Source organism: Palaemon carinicauda, chromosome 17 (genome assembly GCF_036898095.1).
Source record: "Palaemon carinicauda isolate YSFRI2023 chromosome 17, ASM3689809v2, whole genome shotgun sequence".
Lineage (NCBI taxonomy): Eukaryota > Metazoa > Arthropoda > Malacostraca > Decapoda > Palaemonidae > Palaemon > Palaemon carinicauda.
Window position 1 is genome coordinate 47,789,354 of NC_090741.1, and position 21,919 is coordinate 47,811,272.

The 21,919-nt window shown below is 37.2% G+C and overlaps 1 protein-coding gene across 3 annotated transcripts in view; it reads left to right on the forward strand.

The window, feature by feature from the left end:
• LOC137656727 (galactoside alpha-(1,2)-fucosyltransferase 2-like) overlaps positions 1-21,919 on the forward strand; it is a 71,913-nt gene that overhangs the window by 40,082 nt on the left and 9,912 nt on the right. For all 3 annotated transcript variants that reach the window (XM_068390967.1, XM_068390966.1, XM_068390968.1), the window contains 6 exons: positions 3,723-3,788; positions 8,264-8,340; positions 8,672-9,005; positions 9,733-9,843; positions 11,198-11,283; positions 15,231-15,326. In XM_068390967.1, coding sequence (XP_068247068.1) covers positions 3,725-3,788; positions 8,264-8,340; positions 8,672-9,005; positions 9,733-9,843; positions 11,198-11,283; positions 15,231-15,326 — 768 coding nt within the window. In that variant the 5' untranslated portion in view covers positions 3,723-3,724. The remainder of the gene's footprint in view (positions 1-3,722; positions 3,789-8,263; positions 8,341-8,671; positions 9,006-9,732; positions 9,844-11,197; positions 11,284-15,230; positions 15,327-21,919) is intronic.

The following is a 21,919-nucleotide window of genomic DNA, read 5'->3' on the forward strand; positions in this document are numbered from 1 at the left end:
GTGTTTGGTGCAAATTATGGGATATGAAGTTGAACCCTAACAAAATTCAATGTATTATTGTAAGTAGGTCAAGGACAGTGGCTCCTCAACATCTGGATCTCAGTATTGATAATGTTTCTTTAACTTTGTATGACTCTTTTAAAATTTTAGGTGTGATTCTCGACAGCAAATTTACTTTTGAAAAACAAATTAGGTCTGTGTCTTGTTCCATTACACAAAAAAATTGGCTTATTGAGTAAGTCTTTCAAGATTTTCGGTGATCAATTTATTCTGAAGAAGTGTATTAATTCTTTCATTCTACCTTGTTTTGAGTATTGTTCTCCTGTCTGGTCTCCAGCTGCTGATTCTCATCTTAATTTATTGAACAGAAACTTACGGTCTGTTAAATTTCTTATTCCTGATCTAGATATTAATCTCTGGCGCCATCGTTCAATTAGTTCATTATGCATGTTGCATAACATTTTTCATAATTCTGACCATCCTTTACATTCAGATCTTCCTGCACAATTCCATCCTGTTCGTAATACTAGGCAGGCAGTTAATTCTAATAGCCAGGCCTTCTCCACCATGAGGCTCAATACTATACAGTATTCTAGAAGTTTTATTCCAGCTGTGACCAAGTTATGGAGTGATCTTCCTAATCAGGTAGTTGAATCAGTAGAACTTCAAAAGTTCAAAGTTGCAGCAAATGTTTTTATGTTGTAGAGGCTGACATAAGTCTTTTTATAGTTTATATATGACATATCTGTTTTGATGTTGTTACTGTTTTTAAAATGATTTATTGTTAATTTGTTTTCATCATTTATTTTTTTCCTTATTTCCTTTCCTCACTGGGCTATTTTCCCTGTTGGAACCCTTGGGCTTCTAGCATCTTGCTTTCCCAACTAGGGTTATACCTTGACTAGTAATAATAATAATAATAATAATAATAATAATAATAATAATAATAATAATAGTGGGAACATTTTTATTGTGAAAGGAGTTAGACAGGGATACCCCATCTTTCTTGAATTACTCACAGTATGTCTAGAAGAAGTTTTCAAGAAGTTAGACTGGGAAAATATAGGAATAAACATTAATGGGGAATACTTTAACCACTTGAGATTTGCAGATGACATAGTTTCATTTGATGAATCATGGGGGGGGGGGGAATTGCAAAAGATGATAGAGGATTTGAACAGAGAAACAAGTAATGTAGGACTGAAAATGAATAAGAGTAAAACTAAAAAAATATTCTATAAAAATGCAGACACAGCAAATGAGGGTAATGAACGAACCTCAGGAGATTGTTAATGAATATATGTACTTAGGACAGACAGTAAGTGTTTCCCAAGGACATGAGACCAAAATTACCAAAAGGAGAGCTTTTGGTAATGAGATTATGAAAATTAAAATGCCACTTTCTATAAAAAGAAAAGTACAGCATCTAATCAGATGGTCCTACCAGTAATAACTTATGCATCAGAAACTTGGAGCCTTACTAAAGCCTTAGAACATAAGCTAGTTATAACTCAAAGAACTATGGAAAGTCTCATGAAGGGAATATCACTAAGATACAGGAGAAACCTAAAAGTAATAAAAAGAAATAGATAAGACATATGATGAAATGTCTGACATATAATAGGTGGGGACAAAGAAAATCAGAACAGCTTCTTAAATGTTGCCAATGAAGCAGGGAAGAGAAGACAATGGATTGCCAAGCTGAGAAAATTTGCGTGTATAGACTGGCATAGAAAGACCATAAACAGATGCGTGAGGAAGTACATACCCGAAGCCTTTGTCCTGCAGTGGACTGGTTATGGATGATTTTATATATATATATATATATATATATATATATATATGTGTGTGTGTGTGTATATATATACACGTATACATATATATACATATATATATATATACTCACATATATATACATATATGTATATATATAAAAATATATATATATATATATATATATATAATATATATATATCATATATATACAGCATATATATAGATATATTAATATATATATATATATATATATATATTTATTTATATATATGTGTATATAAATTAATATATAACTATATACATATACATATATATATATATATATATATATATATATATATATATATATAAGTACAAGAGGAAGGCCAAGGTTTGGCTGGATGGATGGAGTGAAGAAAGCCCTGGGTGATAGGAGGATAGATGTGAGAGAGGCAAGAGAGCGTGCTAGAAATAGGAATGAATGGCGAGCGATTGTGACGCAGTTCCGGTAGGCCCTGCTGCTTCCTCCGGTGCCTTAGATGACCGCGGAGGTAACAGCAGTAAGGGATTCAGCATTATGAAGCTTCATCTGTGGTGGATAACGGGGGAGGGTGGGCTGTGGCACCCTAGCAGTACCAGCTGAACTCGGTTGAGTCCCTTGTCAGGCTGGGAGGAACGTGGAGAGTAGAGGTCCCCTTTTTGTTTTGTTCCATTTGTTGATGTCGGCTACCCCACAAAATTGGGGGAAGTGCCTTGGTATATGTGTGTGTATATATGTATATATATATATATATATATATATATATATATATATATATATATATATATAAACATATGTGTGCATTGATTCATGAATTTGGGTTATATATATATATATATATATATATATATATATATATATATATATATATATATGTGTGTGTGTGTGTGTGTGTGTGTATATTTATGTATTATATCGTATTCTACAGCATTTATGGCGTATATATATATATATATATATATATATATGTATATATATATATATATATATATATATATATATATATATATATATATATATCAGATAAGCCATATATTTTATTACCTTAATGTCTGGATTCTCTTATAGACTTCGGGATCAGAGCCCCTAGGTGGAACCACGCAAAAGACAAGAGCTTCTGGCCAGCCAGGAATCGAACCCTGGTCAAAGAAGCTGGCATGAAAATTGACATAGCACTTAACCATGAAGTACTATGTCACTGTTCATGCCAGCTCCCTTGACCAGGGTTCGATTCGTGGCAGGTCAGAAGCTATTGTCTTTGAGTGATTCCGCCATGGGGCTCTGATCCCAAGGTCGATAGGAGAATGCAGACATTAAGGTATTAAAATATATGGCTCATTTGAATATGAAAAACATGTCTATTCATGCTTAGGGGAACACCATTTTCTAAAGACCTAAATTTTCACAAATTACGAAGTACCTCTATCATTTGTAAACCATTAAATTAACTGTCCGTAAGTACAGAAAATCTGATTGTAAGTCGAATAATACTTTGCAATAAGTAAATGAGTGATTTCTTGAAAAATGTGGCTGATGCAATCATGCAAAAATACAGCTAACGATTAGAAATAGGAGCTTACTGGCCACAAGTCATTACGGACACAGGCAAAGTCGTCTTTATTTTACCTCAAGGATCTGAGAAAACTGAGCCCTTAAGGCCTTTCTAGACCCAAATGCAACCAATGATAAACTCACTGGTTACACAGTCATATAACGTACAAGTAATGAAACGAAGTAGAAGGCCAAAAGGTGGGTTTAGGTAGGGTTTGAAGGAACGCTGCAAAGACCCTCAAGTAATGCCTACAGTAAGCTGCTTGAGATGATCACTAAACGAAAACGTATTTCCACTTGAAAAATTACAAGCTTGAATGAATTATGTAAATACAGTATACTGTACAGTAAATTATAATTCTTTTCTCTATTCCAGCTATGACGCAAAACTGTTGGAAGTTGGGCTTTCTATCCATCTCATCGGTGATGTTAGTCATGTTATGTAAGTATGCCTTTAAATACCAAACACAAAAATATTTGGGTCCATTTTTGGGCTCGAGCCATGTCGTCCTCATGGAAGTTCCCTTCGGCTGCTTCCTACTGTATAATTTGTGCATGAAAAAGATGTTGATAATAATATATTAATAATGATAGATATATATATATATATATATATGTATGTATGTATGTATGTGTGTGTGTATATATATATATATATATATATATATATATATATATATATATCTTTCCAGTCACGCTCAGGGCCATTGCCAGACGTATAACTATTCGGTGTCTCCCCCGTCCCTCGGATAAGGGGGAGAGCGAGTAGTTTGTAAAGGGAAGGTAGTAAGAAGGGTTGAATGTGTATGTGTGTGTGTGTACATATCTATCTAGCCCTCATTTTTGACGGGACGCGTGCACTAGTAATAATAATAACTAAATATTTGCCAAACCTAGTCCAGAACCACAAGATAACATTTTCAGTTTAATCCCATACATTTTATTTCCTACAGCTACTCAAGGCAGGTACATACACTTCCTAATATTAAATATTCTTCTTATTTCAACCATTCCACATCAATCTCATCCTCAGACTCCTTTCAACCCAAGACAAATGCAGAAACGGTCCTTAATTGTCCATAGCCACATTATTTTTTTTTGTTACTATTTAAAGGTGTAAAGGTAACCTATGAATGGCAGAGGCAAGGAATAGTCATAATGCTCTAGAGACTGGACATAAATAAATATGATCAGCTCTCAAGACCCTCTCCAGCAAGCTAAGACCTAGAAGGGCCAAGCAATAGCTGCAGATGACTCAGCAGGTAGACGTATAGGCTCCCCAAACACCCATCCCTAGCTCACAAAGATAGTAAGGTTGCAGGCACTATAGGAAACTATCGAGTTTCAGCGGGTCTTGAACCCCAGTCCAGCAGATTGCCGAGGCAGGGATGATTCCAATTGGCTACCATTTTCTTTATAAAATATTATCAAATAGGCTTTACAGATGTCACTTAATTCACCCTTTTGTCAGGATATGACAAAAGGCTTTAAAGTGTCATAAGATTATAAATTGAAATACAATAGAAATATAGTCATTTTAGGAGACTGTATCATTGGGAGCTTTATGGGACTAACGGCTGGAATAATGAAACGATACAAAACTGTCTAAATGGCAGACATTTACAAGGTAAAATTTTCTACCATTTTTTAAAGATCAGTTCTTATGCAACACAAAAGGAAATTGTAGCTACTTTTATTAACATAAATGTTATCAAAATCAGTTGTAAAACCTGGTAAAGATTAAGTAGGCAGAGCAGGCTGTAATTAGGTTCCTCATAAGGACATAGTACAGTAACTGGTTGAAAGAATACGCAAAATATGGATTTAAAGGTGACGGCCACAACACACCATACAAGGGAAGAATCTATCTACAGCATTGTCTAATCCAGGATTGTACATTGTATAGTTCAAGTCTCAATTCTTGTAGGCAAATAATATATAGCTGTAGATGGCAAACTCAGATTAAAGCCTTCAGTTCATAGGCTTCAGCTTCAACATTATTGCAGATCCACTTATTATTTTTGTTACTATTATTACTTGCTAAGCTACAAAACTAGTTGGAGAAGCAGGATGCTATAACTCCAGGTGCTCCAACAGGGAAAATAGCCCAGTGAGGAAAGGAAACAAGGAAAAATAAAATTTTTAAGATGAGTAATGTTAAAATAAATAGATACATACATATACCAAGGCACTTCCCCCAATTTTAGGGGGTAGCGGACATCAAACAAAGGAAAAAGAAGGGGACCTTTCCTCTCTACGTTCCTCCCAGCCTGACAAGGGACTCAACCGAGTTCGGCTGGTACTGCTAGGGTGCCACAGCCCACCCTCCCCCGTTAGCCACCACAGATGAAGCTTCATAACGCTGAATCCCCTACTGCTGCTACCTCCGCAGTCATCCAAGGCGACCGAAGGAAGCCGCAGGGCCTACTGGAACTGCGTCACAATCGCTCGCCATTCATTTCTATTTCTAGCATGCTCTCTTGCCTCTCTCACATCTATCCTCCCATCACCCAGAGCTTTCTTCACTCCATCCATCCACCCAAACCTTGGCTTGGCCTTCCTCTTGTACTTCTCCCATCAACTCTTGCCTTCATCACCTTCTTTAGCAGACAGCCATTTTCCATTCTCTCAACATGGCCAAACCACCTCAGCACATTCATATCCACTCTAGCTGCCAACTCATTTCTTACACACATTCGTCTCTGTGGAGACCTAAAACCCGCAACTTTAACTTTTAACTTTAACATTCTCACCCTACCTACTTGGTTCCTAACCCTATCTACTCGAGATCCACCAGCCATACTCCTTAGACACTCCATCTCAAACACATTCAATTTCTGTCTTCGTCACTTTCATTCCCAACAACTACGATCCATACATCATAGTTGGTACAATCACTTTCTCATACAGAACTCTCTTTACATTCATGCCCAACCCTCTATTCTTTACCACTCCCTTCACTGCCCCCAACACTTTGCATCCTTCATTCACTCTCTAACGTACATCTGCTTCCACTCCACCATTTGCTGTAACAACAGAACCCAAGTACTTAAACTGATCCACCTCCTCAAGTAACTCTCCATTCAATATGACATTCAACCTCGCACCACCTTCCCTTCCCGTACATCTCATAACCTTACTCTTACCCACATTAACTCTCAACTTCCTTCTCTCACACACCCTTCCAAATTCTGTCACTAATTGGCCAAGATTCTCTTCCGCGTCTGCAACCAGTACAGTATCATCCGCAAACAAAAACTGATTTACCTCCCATTCATAATCATTCTCGCCTACCACTTTTAATCCTCATCCAAGCACTCGAGCATTCACCTCTCTCACCACTCCATCAACATACAAGTTAAACAACAATGGCAACATCACACACCCCTGTCTCACTCCACTCTCCCCGGAAACCAATCGCTCACTTCATTTCCTATCCCAACACACGCTTTACTACCTTTGTAGAAACTTTTCACTGCTTGCAACAACCTTCCGCCAATTCCATAAAACCTCATCACATTCCACATTGCTTCCCTATCAACTCTATCATACGCTTTCTCCAGATCCATAAACGCAACATACACCTTACCTTTTGCTAAATATTTCTCGCATATCTGCCTAATTGTAAAAATCTGATTCATACAACCCTACCTCTTCTAAAACCACTCTTTACTTCTAAGATCGCATTCTCTGTTTTATCCTTAATCCTATTAATCAGTATTCTACCATACACTTTTCTAACTACACTCAACAAACTAATACCCCTTGAATTACAACACTCATGCACATCTCCCTTACCCTTATACAGAGGTACAATATATGCACAAACCCAATCTACTGGTACCATTGACAAAAGAAAACACATATTAAACAATCTCACCAACCATTCAAGTACAGTCACACCCCCTTCCTTCAACATCTCAGCTCTCACACCATCCATACCAGATGCTTTTCCTACTCTCGTTTCATCTAGTGCTCTCCTCACTTCCTATATATCTATATAAAATATCTTTATATAAAATATACAAACTTTAACAAAACAAGAGAAAGAGAAACCAGACAGAACAGCATGCAGGAGTGTACTCTCAAGCAAGAGAACTCTAACCCAAGACAATGGAAGACCATGCTACAGAGGCTACAGCACTATCCAAGACTAGAGAACAATAGTATGATTTTGGAGTGTACTTCTAGAATAACATTGGTCGTTGCTTTCAAATGTCTTCTTCCCTTCCACTTGATTTCAGTTCATAAGTAAATCATGGGTTCAATTTTATAACAGGTAATTTTCTGAAACCCTTTCTATTGATTTTATTGGGTAACTACATTGGATCCTTCTCTCTGGTTACGGTTCATTTTCCCTTTGCCTACATAATCACCGATTAGTCTGGTCTATTACTCCTCAGTCCTCATACACCTGACAACACTGAGATTACCAAACAAATTTTCTTCTCTCAAGGGGTTAACAACTGCACTGTAATTGTTCAGGGGCTACTTTCCGCTTGGTAATTAAGCAGCTCTTCTAGGAAAAGGTCACTCCAAATTCAAATCATTGTTCTCTAGTCTTGGGTAGTACCATAGCCTATCTACCATGGTCTTCCACTGTCTTGGATTAGAATTCTCTTGCTTGAGGGTACACTCAGTCACACTATTCTATCTTATTTATTTTCATATTTTGTTAAAGTTTTTATAGTTTATATAGGAAATATGTTTTAATGTTACTGTTCTTAAATTATTCTCTTTTCCCTTGATCCTATCCTCACTGGGCTATTTTCCCTGTTGGAGCCCCTGGGCTTATAGCATCCTGCTTTTCCAACTAGGGTTGTAGCTCAGAAAGTAATAATAATAATAATAATAATAATAATAATAATAATAACATCGAAGGAAACACATGTAATAGAAAGAGTATTTTTCTTTCAGATATCTCATCAGAAAACCTCAAACTGATGCAACAGCCAATCATGGTTAAAATGGTTGAAAGAATTTCCAAAATTCAGGTGGGAAATTTATATTTTATTTTGTTATTCAAGCCAACTTTAATCTATTTAAAATGAAAGGGGAAGTTCAGGCTGCTAAGAATCTTGAAATAGTTTTGCTATAATCCCAAAGGTGGATATAAATTATCATGAACTTTAAATAACAATAATAATAATGCAGACAGAAATGCCTCTGCTGGAATAGACCAGAGCTCTGGTTGTTTGACTGAGCAGTGGCTCACAAAAGACCACTATCCCAAAATGTAGGTCCGGGACCTCAATATATTTTCTCCCTAAGATGCATCATGGTTATGGTATTAGGGTAACATAACTCTGTGTAACCATTCCACAGGAGTCTCTGGGAATACAACCGAATTATTCAGCTCTGGAAACCTCTTATCCGGTGCCGTTTGAGCGGCGATATAACGAGAGTGGCTGTTATAAGAGGAAGCCGGTTGTGTCCATCGCCCCCTGGCAGCGGGTGAAGTACCGTGGCAGGTTCTGGAAGGGCCTCCAGCTACCAGTGATTGTCATGTCCGGAGCAGGAAATATAGGGAACGTCATGGGAAATTATGCTACAATCTATGCCATAGGCCGTGCCTACAATGCCACTGTTAGAATTAACCCGCAAATGCACAAGCAAATGATGACGGTTTTTCCCAATAAGACTATCCCTGCCATCTTGAGTAAGTATAACTGTATCAGGTCTAGTATCTAAATATCTGTATCAGTAAACATGCCAGTTTGTTTAGAATTGTTTCTAAAAAAGAGCTCATTTCAAACTAATCTACGTAACAGTTAGTAGGTTGGCCAGGGCACCAGCCACCCATTGAGATACTACCGCTGGAGCTGGCCATACAGTACTACATTTGATCCTTTTCTCTGGTTACAGTTCATTTTTTTTTTTTTGTAAGTGATTCTCTAGGAGCATAAGGCCTATTTAATCTATTACCTATATAATTAACATCTGTAGATGATTTTGCAGAGAACAGTTTTACTGGAGATTAAAGACTTCAACCATTTCTACAAACATAAGTCATATTGATTTTTTAAACATTTCAAGGGAGTCTACTGCAAATGAAACTAGAAAAGCACTCTGAGTCCAGACCAAACCCAGCTTGCCTTTCCTAGATTCAAATTCAGTCGACCTTTTGCTCAACCTTGGCCTTGACCTTTTACCTAGGTCTTTTAAAATTGAATCACTTCCACGTCTCAACATAACAATTAATCTCTGAGAGCTTCACTACTCTATGAGTAAAATTGTGGCCAGAGAATTGTTCACAAACCAACAGATAAACAGGGACAAAAACATAAACTCCGCCCAACTTTGTTGACGGAGGTAAAAATACTTTGGCAAAAAAAAAAACTTTGTTCTAAAAATGACCTAAAATATCTTTATTTGCTCCCTAACAGATGGTACAGAGAAAATAATAAAAAAGTTGCCATTCCTTGGACATTATGTTTATGGGGACAAAGAAGCTGCTGCAGCAGGTCTCTTGGGGCCTCATATATTTTCTGCACAAGGTAAGTTAATATGTGGATGAGTTCCATACACTACTGACAGCATCTTGTTCTCATTTTTATTATTGCAAAAAGTGCATATTTATATTTATATTTATTTTAGCAAGAGTACGAAAAAAGTTGAGCGCCGTTCTGCAAAAATCTTACCAAAGTGACTGGCGGCAATTATTGAACCGCTTTTTAGATAGATAGGAATGTACCCTAATTATTATGCAATATTCAGGGGATGGTTTCCTAAGCCTTGGTGGAGGTTTGTAGTCTCTCATCGCTCTTGTTTATTGTCGCTTGATTTCTAAATTACCATGAGTAACTCAGCTCATGTAAATTTTGTTAGGTCAACTGGTTATTGTGGCATGCCAGTTTCCACAAACTCAAACATTGACAATTTATTCCTATTCTCATTTTCTGTGGTTGGAAAATTCATACTATTTCAAAAGGTGGTCTGTTAGAGTCCATCATAGACACATAATTAAGATGTCCATTCTAAAGGTACAAAGACCAGAAACAACAACAAACTCACTGATGTTGATGTCTCATGTTGCAAATAGAGCTGCTCTATTGAATATTAATAGGATTCCTCAACAAATTACGACCCAAAATGTATTTGCAATAAATAAAAATAGTGTGGTATGCATAAGGAAATATTGGCCAAGGTCAAATTAATGAGATAAAGTCTTACTTGGTTCAAGGAAAGGTGGCCATCGTGCTAAGAGGTGCAACCTACGACAGCGCATAATTTCACTAAGAATAAGATTAACGATCATCTTCTACTTGGGGAAAGCTGTACTGTAAACATGAAAAATATATAGAACCATTAAAGATCATAAGATTATGATAAAAATATGCTAATATGGTGATAACTGATGAGGAATCATGGGATATTTGTTCTCACCAGTGAGCCATGGAATAGGTCAGATTGAGTCTGCTTGGATTAGGGTATGCCCAATATCATCTCAATTTATCTATAAATCCTAATCAAAGAGATTTCTTATATACAATAATACTGCATTCTAAAACAGCATTGCATTGAAACTCATATGAAAATGTATTGCTATTAATCTAATTACATATATCTATCGTCGCCACAAATATTCCGGGCGAAATAAGTCCCACCCCCTGATGACGTCATAGCCAATCATGTTGTCTCCTGCTGCCAACGTGCGAGACATGATTGGCTATGATGTCTTCAGGGGGTGGGGCTTATTTCGCCGAGAATCGTTGTAGCTACTATAACACTATGTGAAGGATGGTATAGTACAAGGTCTCGGAGGGATACTTTACTAGTTAATAGCAACATTCTGGATATATTATTTTTAATTGTACCTCTAAGCAAAAATCAATAATGGTCTGCTTTCAGGAAGCCCAATTGAAGTCGAATTGTTCCATGCTTATTCTTGTGAGATAAGAAAAGAATTTACATTTTCATCAACATTTCAAGAAAAGGTGAGTAAAATATTATATATTATTCCATTAATTTAGGAACATATAACGCTAATGCCTTTAGAAAATTTTACTGAAGAGGGTACCCTATGTTTATTTATTCAGAATGAATTGTTTACTTGAACATTCACAATATACTGTATATATATATATATATATATATATATATATATATATATATATATATATATATATATATATATTTATATACATATATATATATATATATATATATATATATATATGTATATGTATATATATACACACATATATATATAAATGTATATATATATATATATATATATACATATGTATTTGTATATATATAGAAATGTATATATATATATATATATATATATATATATATATATATATCTATATATACATATGTGTAAATATATATATATATATATATATATATATATATATATATATATATCTATAAATCTATATATCTATACATATATTATATATACACACACACACATATATATATATATATATATATATATATATATATATATATATATATCCATCCATATACTTAAATTCCTAGACCGGGTTAAGTCTGTTTTGGGTGCAGATATCTATGGTTATCTACGGATACGTCCCTGATTATACACGATATCTCAGGATAGTCGTTCCGGGGGTTAGAACCCTGTGATACCTGATGGTAATTCTCTTGTAATATTACTCACAGAAATATTATACAGTAGTAAGCTGCCCGAATGAACTTCCATCAGGACAACATGGCTATCTCACTCAAAAATAGATTTTTCCTACGTCAAAATCTGTTAAATATGTATATATATATATATATATATATATATATATATATATACTGTATATATATATATATATATATGAATATATATATATATATATATATATATATATATATATATATATATATATATATATATATATATACATATATATATATATATATATATATATATATATATGTGTGTGTGTGTATATATATATATATATATATATATATATATATATATATATACATATATATGTATACATATATATATATACATATATATATATATATATATATATATATATATATATATATATATATATTATATCTAATTGCACCAATGTGGCACCCACAGGAGGGAGTTGTCCTTAGCCTCTCTGAGATCTTGATCTGAGAAATGAGGGCCCAGTGGGTACCCTCGTACGATGTGTTTCATTTCTTTATTTTAAGCTTAGCTTACTATTGAACATAATCTATATATATATATATATATATATATATATATATATATATATATATAGAGAGAGAGAGAGAGAGAGAGAGAGAGAGAGAGAGAGAGAGAGAGAGAGAGAGAGAGAGAGAGAGAGATCAGCTGATGAAATCAAATGGCATGTTTTTGTTTGTTTCTTTCACTGCTTGAGGAAGGAATTTCTCTCCTCAGTGATATAGTGATGTTAATTTCATTCTTAAACTCATGATCTTTAAGTAAAATAATGCCTAGTTAATACAGTTATTTATTTTCAGTAACTATAAGTAATTTAGTTAGAATATGAAAAAAAAGTTAGTGACTTTGGGTCAACATTAAACAGAGTTACCATGTATTCTAATAGGAAGAATTTGTTTAACAACGAAATCGCTTTATAATGGGTTTCCTTTAGTTTGTCTTACAAGTTGTTATAATATCCTCTACTTTTATCGCCTCTCGTATCCATGTTGCTCTTTTTCTGTCTCTTAGTGTTATTCCCATCATTACTCTTTCTATAGCTCTTCGAGTTGTAATTAGCATATGTTTTAAGGATCAAGTAAGGCTCCAAGTTTCTGATGGATAAGTTAATACTGGTAGGACCATCTCATTAAATACTTTTCTCTTTAGAGAAAGTGGCATTTTAATTTTCATAATCTCATTTTGTTTACCAAATGGTCTTCATCACATGCTTATCCTTCTTTTAATTTCGGTCTCGTGTCCTGGGGAAACACTTACTGTCTGTCCTAATTATGTATATTCATTAACAATTTACTGAAGCTCGTCTATAACTCTTATTTGTTGTCTCTCTGCATTTTCATTGAACATGATCTTAGTTTTACTTATATTCATTTTCAGTCCTACATTTCTGCTTTCTCTATTCAAATCTCCTATCATCTTTTGTAATTCTTCCCATGATTTATTATATAGGCTATATCAGCCACAGCTAATTCACTGTAGGACAAAGGCTTCAGACGTGTCCTTTCATACGCATCTGTTTATGGTATTTCTATGCCAAAGTATACCTGCAAATTTTTTTAGCTCGTCAAACCATGGTCTTCTCTTTCTTCCCCTGCTTTGTTTTTATTCTTCTTCAACATCTATCATCAGTCATTTTCATAATACAGTGGTACCTCTACATACGAATTTAATCCGTTCCACAACCAACTTCGGATGTAGAAAATGTTCGGATGTCGAAACGAATTTTCCCATAAGAATACATTGAAATAGGATTAATCCGTGGTTTAGCCCAAAGACCTATGATAACTTCTTAATAAACTACTACACATAATTTCCCATGAGAATAATGCACACTAAATTAGATAATAGACATGTAAAAAAGAAGAATTATCAAAAAATGATAAATAAGAAACGGGTTTTTAGCGTCACTTTACCTTAGAAACTCCAGCGCAGGTGTTGTTGGTCTTGCTACGCAGAGAGGAGACGGACGGGCAGCGAGGAGGTAGAGAGGTTGACTACGATAAACGTACACTACCGTAACTTATTCTAACTTACACTAAGTGAACTTTAACCTAACTTAGCTTATTTATTCTTTTTATTTTAATATTTTATATTTTTTTTTACATTTTCTTTTTTTCCTTTTGCTGATTAATTTTAATCACTTTCACTCTCTCCGCTTAAAATTGATTGAATTTTTTTCTCTTCACTCTTTGCCGTTTTCTTTGAACCACTTCCATCCTCTTCATCACGAGTTCGCTTTGTAGTTTTTTTAAAGAAGCTATCGATAGGAAGTTGCTTGGTACAGCTTTTCAGAATGTTTCGAAAATAAGTTAGGGAAACATCATCAAACTGCGCAACTACACGACAAACCTGCAATTTCTTTGGATGGTATTTGTCGATGAAGTCGACCACGTCTTGACATTTTCCTAACACCTCTTTTATTTGCGCTGAACCTATTGCAAGTTCACTCACACGGACACCACGCTCATGCTTTTCAATAATTCCTTGCTTTACTTCTAAAGAAAGCATTTCCTTATTCCTTTTCTCACCACTACCACTACCACTTGCGAAACAAAGCCTTTTAGGCCCCACGATTTACGTAAATTACCGTAAAAGGATGCACGTAAAAAATCACGATTAAAACAGTACAATAATAGCAGAACGCACAGGGCACAACCGCAAGAAGCCGACGAGAACAGAGGACAAACCTAAGCCGCGCTAATTGAGGGTCCCTCCGAGGTCGAAGTGCTGCCTTCTATCGGCGGAAATAAAAAACACATCAGGCGCTATGAGTACCGACTACGCGTACAAGTATTGTTTACATCGGGTGTCGAAAAAAAAAATTCGGGTGTAGAGTAGGAACGTGTTCGAATTGTACTTCGCGTGTCGAAAAATTTGGATACAACCGGTACGACGAAAATTGCTTACTTCGTGTGTCGAAATGAAATTCGGGTGTAGAGTCAAAAATTTGCTCGAATTTTACTTCGGATGTTGGAAAATTCGGATGTAGATACGTTCGGATGTAGAGGTTCCACTGTATGTCTTTTCTATGTCTATGTCCATGTCTATGTCTGTATATAAATATATATATATATATATATATATATATATATATATATATATATATATATATATATATATATATATATATAAAGCCAAGGACTAAATCATTTCAACTAAACTATTGCAGATTTTATTATCTTTAATCTTCTGATAACATGCAAACTAAGAAAAATAATAAGTGTCATTTCGCAGGTGAAAGCATTCTGGTTGGCAAAGAAGGACTTCGTGGGAGAAGCTGTACGGGTCGGCTTTCATATCAGACGCGGAGACTATGTTGCATATGTGAGGGTGAGTTAGTCTTTAAGATTTTATTACCTAATCCATGAATATTTTTTTCATCTTTTCTATTTTTCTCTTGCTAAACGGATGCCTGATTGACAATAACAAATCAAAAGTACATAATATCTACATACATACATACATATACCAAGGAACTTCCCCCAATTTTGGGGGGTAGCCAACATCAACAATGAAACAAAACAAAAAAGGGGACCTCTACTCTCTACGTTCCTCCAGCCTAACAAGGGACTCAACATACCTCTTTCAATTTCAAAGTCAGAAATGATTAATTGTAGGAATCCAAACCAAAGCTTAAAAGACTAAAATGAGACCTAACTCTCAGTCATACTCTTTTTGCAGAAGTAATCACCGCATTCAGTTATTAAAACCTGTAAGTGCATAAGATTTCTGACCCAAAATGACTTGTTCAAAAGAGCTAGTGCAACAAAATAGCTAGTGTCGAAATCGCTAGTGTGACAATTTATCTATTAGTACATTTTAGCTGGTCCTAAAAGAGCTGTTAGCCAATACTGTACTGTAAAGCTAATTTTAAGAAACATTTAGTTGAGTACTGCTGCATAGAATCTGCGCAGGTCACGTTGGTCAGCGAAACTCTGTATTTCTGCAGCTTTTCTTTGCCACCAGATGTTCTGGGCTTCACGGATACCTCTCTGGCAACCAGCTTCAGCCACCTTGTGAGCACATTTGTTAGCTGCTGTTGGTTGGTTTTCCAAAGTCAGGCGTGCTTGTCGTTTGGTTTCAATGAGAAGAGAGATGGTAGCATCATTCTCATCAAACCAATCCTGCCGTTTCTTGGTGGTGTAGCCTAGTGTTTCCTCCGCGGCACGGGCCATGGCATTTCTGAGGGTGGTCCAGTGGTGCTCAACAGTGGCCTGACCCACAGGGTCTGCGAGGTATTTAACAATAATAGCAATAATAATAATTAGCTCATTAATTATTAAAAATAAGTGTGTCATCTCCTGTCACCATGTATGATATTTACATTTTCAGTTCAGCCTGTTGCTGGATTCAGTCTTTTACTTTTAAATTAACCTTTCTTCTATTCTTCTTTCTTGCTGCCCAATCCCTTGTAGCCTAATGCTAACTTTATAATACAACTTTTTGGTTTTCCCCATTTGCACTTTGTTGCTGAATTCCCCCCCCCCCCCCATTCACCCCCAAGCCATATGGCCCAAATTCCATACATTCATAAAGCCATCTGGTGTCATTGCGAAAGGACGACTGCTCTTATCTTAATTTCTATTTATGATAAAAGAAGAGTATCACACGGTCATCAGTGGGCAACCTGAAGGACGCGGATGGGGCCACGACCATCACCGACAGCGAGGGCATCCTGGCCAGGTGGAGGTCTCACTTTGAGAACCTCCTCAATGACCAAGCAGACACCCCAGACGATCTCCTGCAAATGACCCCGCAGCATCCCGTCCGTCACTGGATGGCACTACCACCCTCCATCCATGACTTCAACAAGGCCCTGCAGCGCATGAAGCCCGGCAAAGCCCCAGGGCCAGACAACATCCCGTTGGAGCTCCTCACTCACGGTGGCCCCGGCTTGAGGAACCGTTTGATGCTCCTTATACTGAAAATATGGGAGACCAAGACCCCCCCCAGTGACTTCCGCGATGCAAACATCACTACCATCTTCAAGAAGGGAGACAGGGAGAACTGTAACAACTACCGGGGAATATCACTACTAAGTATCGCGAGTAAGATTTTCGCTCGGATTCTCCTTGACCGCCTCCTTATTCTCGCAGAAGACGTCCTGCCAGAGTCCCAGTGCGGCTTTCGACCTTCCCGCGGGACCATAGACATGATCTTCTGTGCGCGACAACTACAAGAGAAGAGCCTCGAACAACAACAGCCCATAATGTTCATCTTCTGGGATTTGAAAAAGGCCTTCGACAAAGTACCTCGACCTGCCATGTGGGCTGTCCTCAAAAGATATGGCTGCCCACCCGATTTTGTCAAGCTGGTGCGTGCCCTCCATGACGGAATGGTTGGGAGAGTCTGCCACCAGAACTCTCTTTCAGACCCATTCCCCATCAACGGTGGCCTGAAGCAGGGCTGTGTTCTGGCCCCGACGTGTTTCTCGCTACACACCGCAGCAATGCTCAACGAGATTCCCCCAGACACACCCTCAGTCGACCTACGTTTCCGCATGGATGGAGGCGCTTTTAACCTCGCTAGACTCCGCGCCAGAACCAAGACCACCTTGTGTGCAGTGCGAGAACTGCAGTATGCTGACGACAATGCCACCCCAGGTCAGACGGCAGAGGACCTGCAGTCGTTAGCTGATGCATACAACTCTGCCTACGAACGTTTTGGGATGCAAGTCAACTCAGACAAAACCAAGACCCTCGTCCAACATCCACCAGGACTGATGCTCCCCAACTTCAATACCACAGTGAATGACCAACCGTTAGAACAGGTGGACCAGTTCTCCTACCTAGGGAGCATCCTAACATCAACTCCCACAAGCAAAAAGGACGTGGAGAACAGGATCAGGGCAGCCCACTCCGCCTTTGGCCGACTCAACTGCCGCGTATTTAACAACCACGCACTGACAATGACCACCAAAATAATGGTGTTCAGGGCAGTAGCCCTCTCCACGCTCCTGTATGCATGTGAAACATGGACGCTATATAAAAACGATATTAAAAACCTAGAACGCTTCCAACTAATGAAACTGAGGCAGATCTTGAAAATCCCCTGGAAGAGCCACACCACCAACATTGAAGTCTTAGAACGTGCCTCGCTGACCAGCGTGGAGGCCACCATCATCCACCACCGCCTCCGCTGGATAGGACACGTGCATAGGATGGATCCATCTAGGCTCCCAAAGAAAATATTCTACGGAGAACTGACCCAGGGCACCAGACCACGAGGAGCCCCGAAAATGCGCTATAAAGATCAACTAAAGCGCACCCTGGCTCTAACTGACATCGATCCTTCCTCATGGGAAGAAACAGCCGGGGACAGGAAAACCTGGAGGAGTACAGTACACCATGGCACCGTGGACTTCGAGGAGAGGAGGAGACAAAATGAGGAGGCTAGGAGGAGAAGAAGGAGAGAGCGATTAGAACAGCCCCGCCCACCACCTACCCTCCCTTGTGAACACTGTCCGCGACTCTTCCACCACAGACTAGGACTTAACAGCCACATCAGGCATAAGCACCCACCCCACAGATAGGAGGCTGATGGCTAACGACAGAACCCAATACTCGGACACGAGTGGGCGCCGACGAAAAAAGTTGAGTACTGGCGCAATTAGAAGAATTAAATATATTTTGTTCTTAGCTACTATATCTATATTTTCTAAAATCTAATGCTCAAGTGCCAGTCAAAAATGTCACCTTTATAAAGGAAATCTGAGATGTTCAGTATGGCAAAACACCCAGAAACAGCCATTGGAATTCAAAGAACATGAGTGGAACAATACATGTGATACTCTTCTTTTATCATGAATATAAATTAAGATAAGAGCAGTCGTCCTTTCGCAATGACACCAGATGGCTTCTATGAATGTATGGAATTTGGGCCATATGGCTTGGGAGTGAATGGGGGGGGGGAATTCAGCAACAAAGTGCAAATGGGGAAAACCAAAAAGTTGTATTATAAAGTTAGCATTAGGCTACAAAGGATTGGGCAGCAAGAAAGAAGAAAGGAAGAAAGGTTAATTTAAAAGTATAAGACTGAATCCAGCAACAGGCTGAGCTGAAAATGTAAAGACCATACATGGTGACAGCAGATGACACACTTATTTTTAATAATTAATGAGCTAATTATTGTTATTGCTACTATTGTTAATTGCTTAGCTACAAGCCTAGTTGAAAAAGCAGGATGCTACAAGCCCAGGAGCTCCAACAGGGAAAATAGCCGAGTGAGGAAAGGAAAGAAGGAAAAATTAAATATTCTAAGAACAGTAACCACATTAAAATAAATATCTCCAAAGAAGAGAAAATGAACCGTAACCAGAGAGAAGGATCCAATGTGGTACTGTCTGACCAGTCAAAGGACCCCATAGCTAAGGTGCCCTGGCAAACCTACTACCTAATACTGACATCAAACCTTCAGCTGTTTTTGGTATTGGCAACAACTACTATTTATTATCAGCAGTATCATCCTGACTATTGGCAATGATGACACTAAAACCTCAATTACTACAAATACTCTACCCTGAACTATTACTAAAATTAAAACTACACCTGTTGTAAGAGTTAACTTCTCTGCTTCTGTCATCGCCAAAACCACAACTATTGTAGACATTCAAGATTAATATTGCATTAGTCTCTCCAAAGCCTACACAAATGGAGTCATCAAATTCTCCACCAGTGAAGACACCGAAGTCCAAGATATTGTAAACAGCAAAGCCTTGACTATTGCACGCCTAAATCTTGACTTCTGGTGGCACCAAATACTTGACCAGCACAGACACTTGAATCACCAATATTTCCGCTTCTACTAACACCAATGTATTGAGTTTTCCTTTTTATCATTATTATTATCATTATTCTTACTATTCAAGCTCCAACCCTAGTTAGAAAAGCATGATGCTACAAACCCAAGGGCTCCAACAGGGAAAAATAGCCCAGTGAGGAAAGAAAATAAGGAAATAAACGACATGAGAAAAAATTAACAATGAAATATTTTAAAAACAGTAACATCAAAACAGATATTTCATATATACAGTAAACTATAGAAAGACTTATGTCAGCCTGTTGAACATAAAAAAAAATGGCAGCAAGTTTGAGCTTTTGAAGTTCTACAAATTCAACTACCCGATTAGGAAGATCATTCCACGACTTGGTCATAGCTGGAATAAAACTTATAGAATACTGTGCAGTATTGAGCCTCATAATGGAAAAGGCTTGACTATTAGAATTGACTGTATGCCTAGTATTACGAACAGGATGGAACCGTCCAGGAAGATCTAATTATAAAGGATGGTCAGAATTATGAAAAATCTTATGCAACATGCATAATACACTAATTATAAGAAATTTAATGGACCGTAAGTTCCTGTCTAACAAATTAAGATGAGAATCAGCAGCTGAAGACCAGACAGGAGCACAATATTCGAAACAAGGTAGAATGAAAGAATTAAAACACTTCAGAGTAGATTGATCACCGTAAATCTTAAAAGATTTTCTCAATAAGCCAATTTTTTGTGCAATTGAAGGAGACAGAGACCTATTGTGTTTCTCAAAAGTAAATTTGAGAATCACACCTAAAATTTTAAAAGACTCATAAAAAGTTAAAGAAACATTATCAATGCAAGGTGACATCTCCCAAAATCATCATACCTATGGAAACACTCAGGAATGACCAGGTTAGAGAAGCAGCCTTTTACAGATAGAAGATTGGTTCCACAAAGCCAACTGGAAAGTTCCTGATGAGAGCGATGCAGTGGTTAGTTTAGAATAAGCCTGCCCTATGCCAGCATAGGTCTTTGACCTAAAGCTGCCCACAAGTGTGGTCAAGTGTAAAAAAGGAGACCTGGAGTGGATCTCTAGACTCAATCCAATCAACACTTGACTAGAAAACCTCAACAATCTTGAAAGAAAGCCAAGTATTTCAGTTAGTGGAATATTCAATGAATTAGTAGCTGAATTTGGGTGATGATAGGAACATATATTTGTCAGTAGCTTTAGATAAGGAAACTATAATTATTGCTTCAATAAAGTTATAAGAATTTCTATAGAAAAAGAAAAGTATTCTTGGATATATGAATTGAGGCTATAAGAGTAGGCACTGGGGCCTGGGAGGCAATTCTGCACCCATATACTGCTGAAAAACCTCACAATTTCATTATGAAGTAAATGTTAAGAGGCTCGATAACATAATGTATAAAAGGAAGCAAGGAGCTGAGGTTATCAAAAGGCTAAAAGGTAAGAGAAGGTAAGTGATAAAAGTACACTGCAAATACTTTTAAGTAATACTGTACTTACACTGTTTCCCTTAATGTGCACTGCACTAATGATACAAACCCTTTATGGGAAAAATTGTTTTAGTAAAGTCAAGGACAAAGAACTTACAGGAATGAAAATATAGCAGTGTCTTCTTTCCCACTGTTATCCCTACTTTAAGGGGCCAGTTACCTGATGTGCCCTCTCCCATGGCTTCTATAAAAGGCATCCTCTTCCGTCAAACCTCTTCTCTCCATATCATCCTTCACCTTCTCTCACCATCTAATTCTCTACCTCTCTCGTGATCTTCCCCGAACAAGTTATTTACTCCCTTCCCTTCATCCCTCCTCCTCAACGCAAACCCGTACCACCTCAACCATGACACTCTTCTGACACCTTTATCACCTCTGTAATCTCCGCTACGTCTGCCATTACCGGGGAGGCCATTCAATGCTCAACACCTTAAAAGGGACAGATGTCTTTGAAGCTTAAGTAAGAGTCAATAGAAGACTTTGCCACCAGTTATCGCAATCTAATTTTAGTTCTCCATCCATTTCCAGGTACAGAATAATGCTCCTGTTATTTTGCATTTTATAAAATTGGTAGTGCACTGGCAGTGAATACTTAAATAAAAATATTCCTTATAACACTTTATCTTCGTACCCTTTTTTCTCA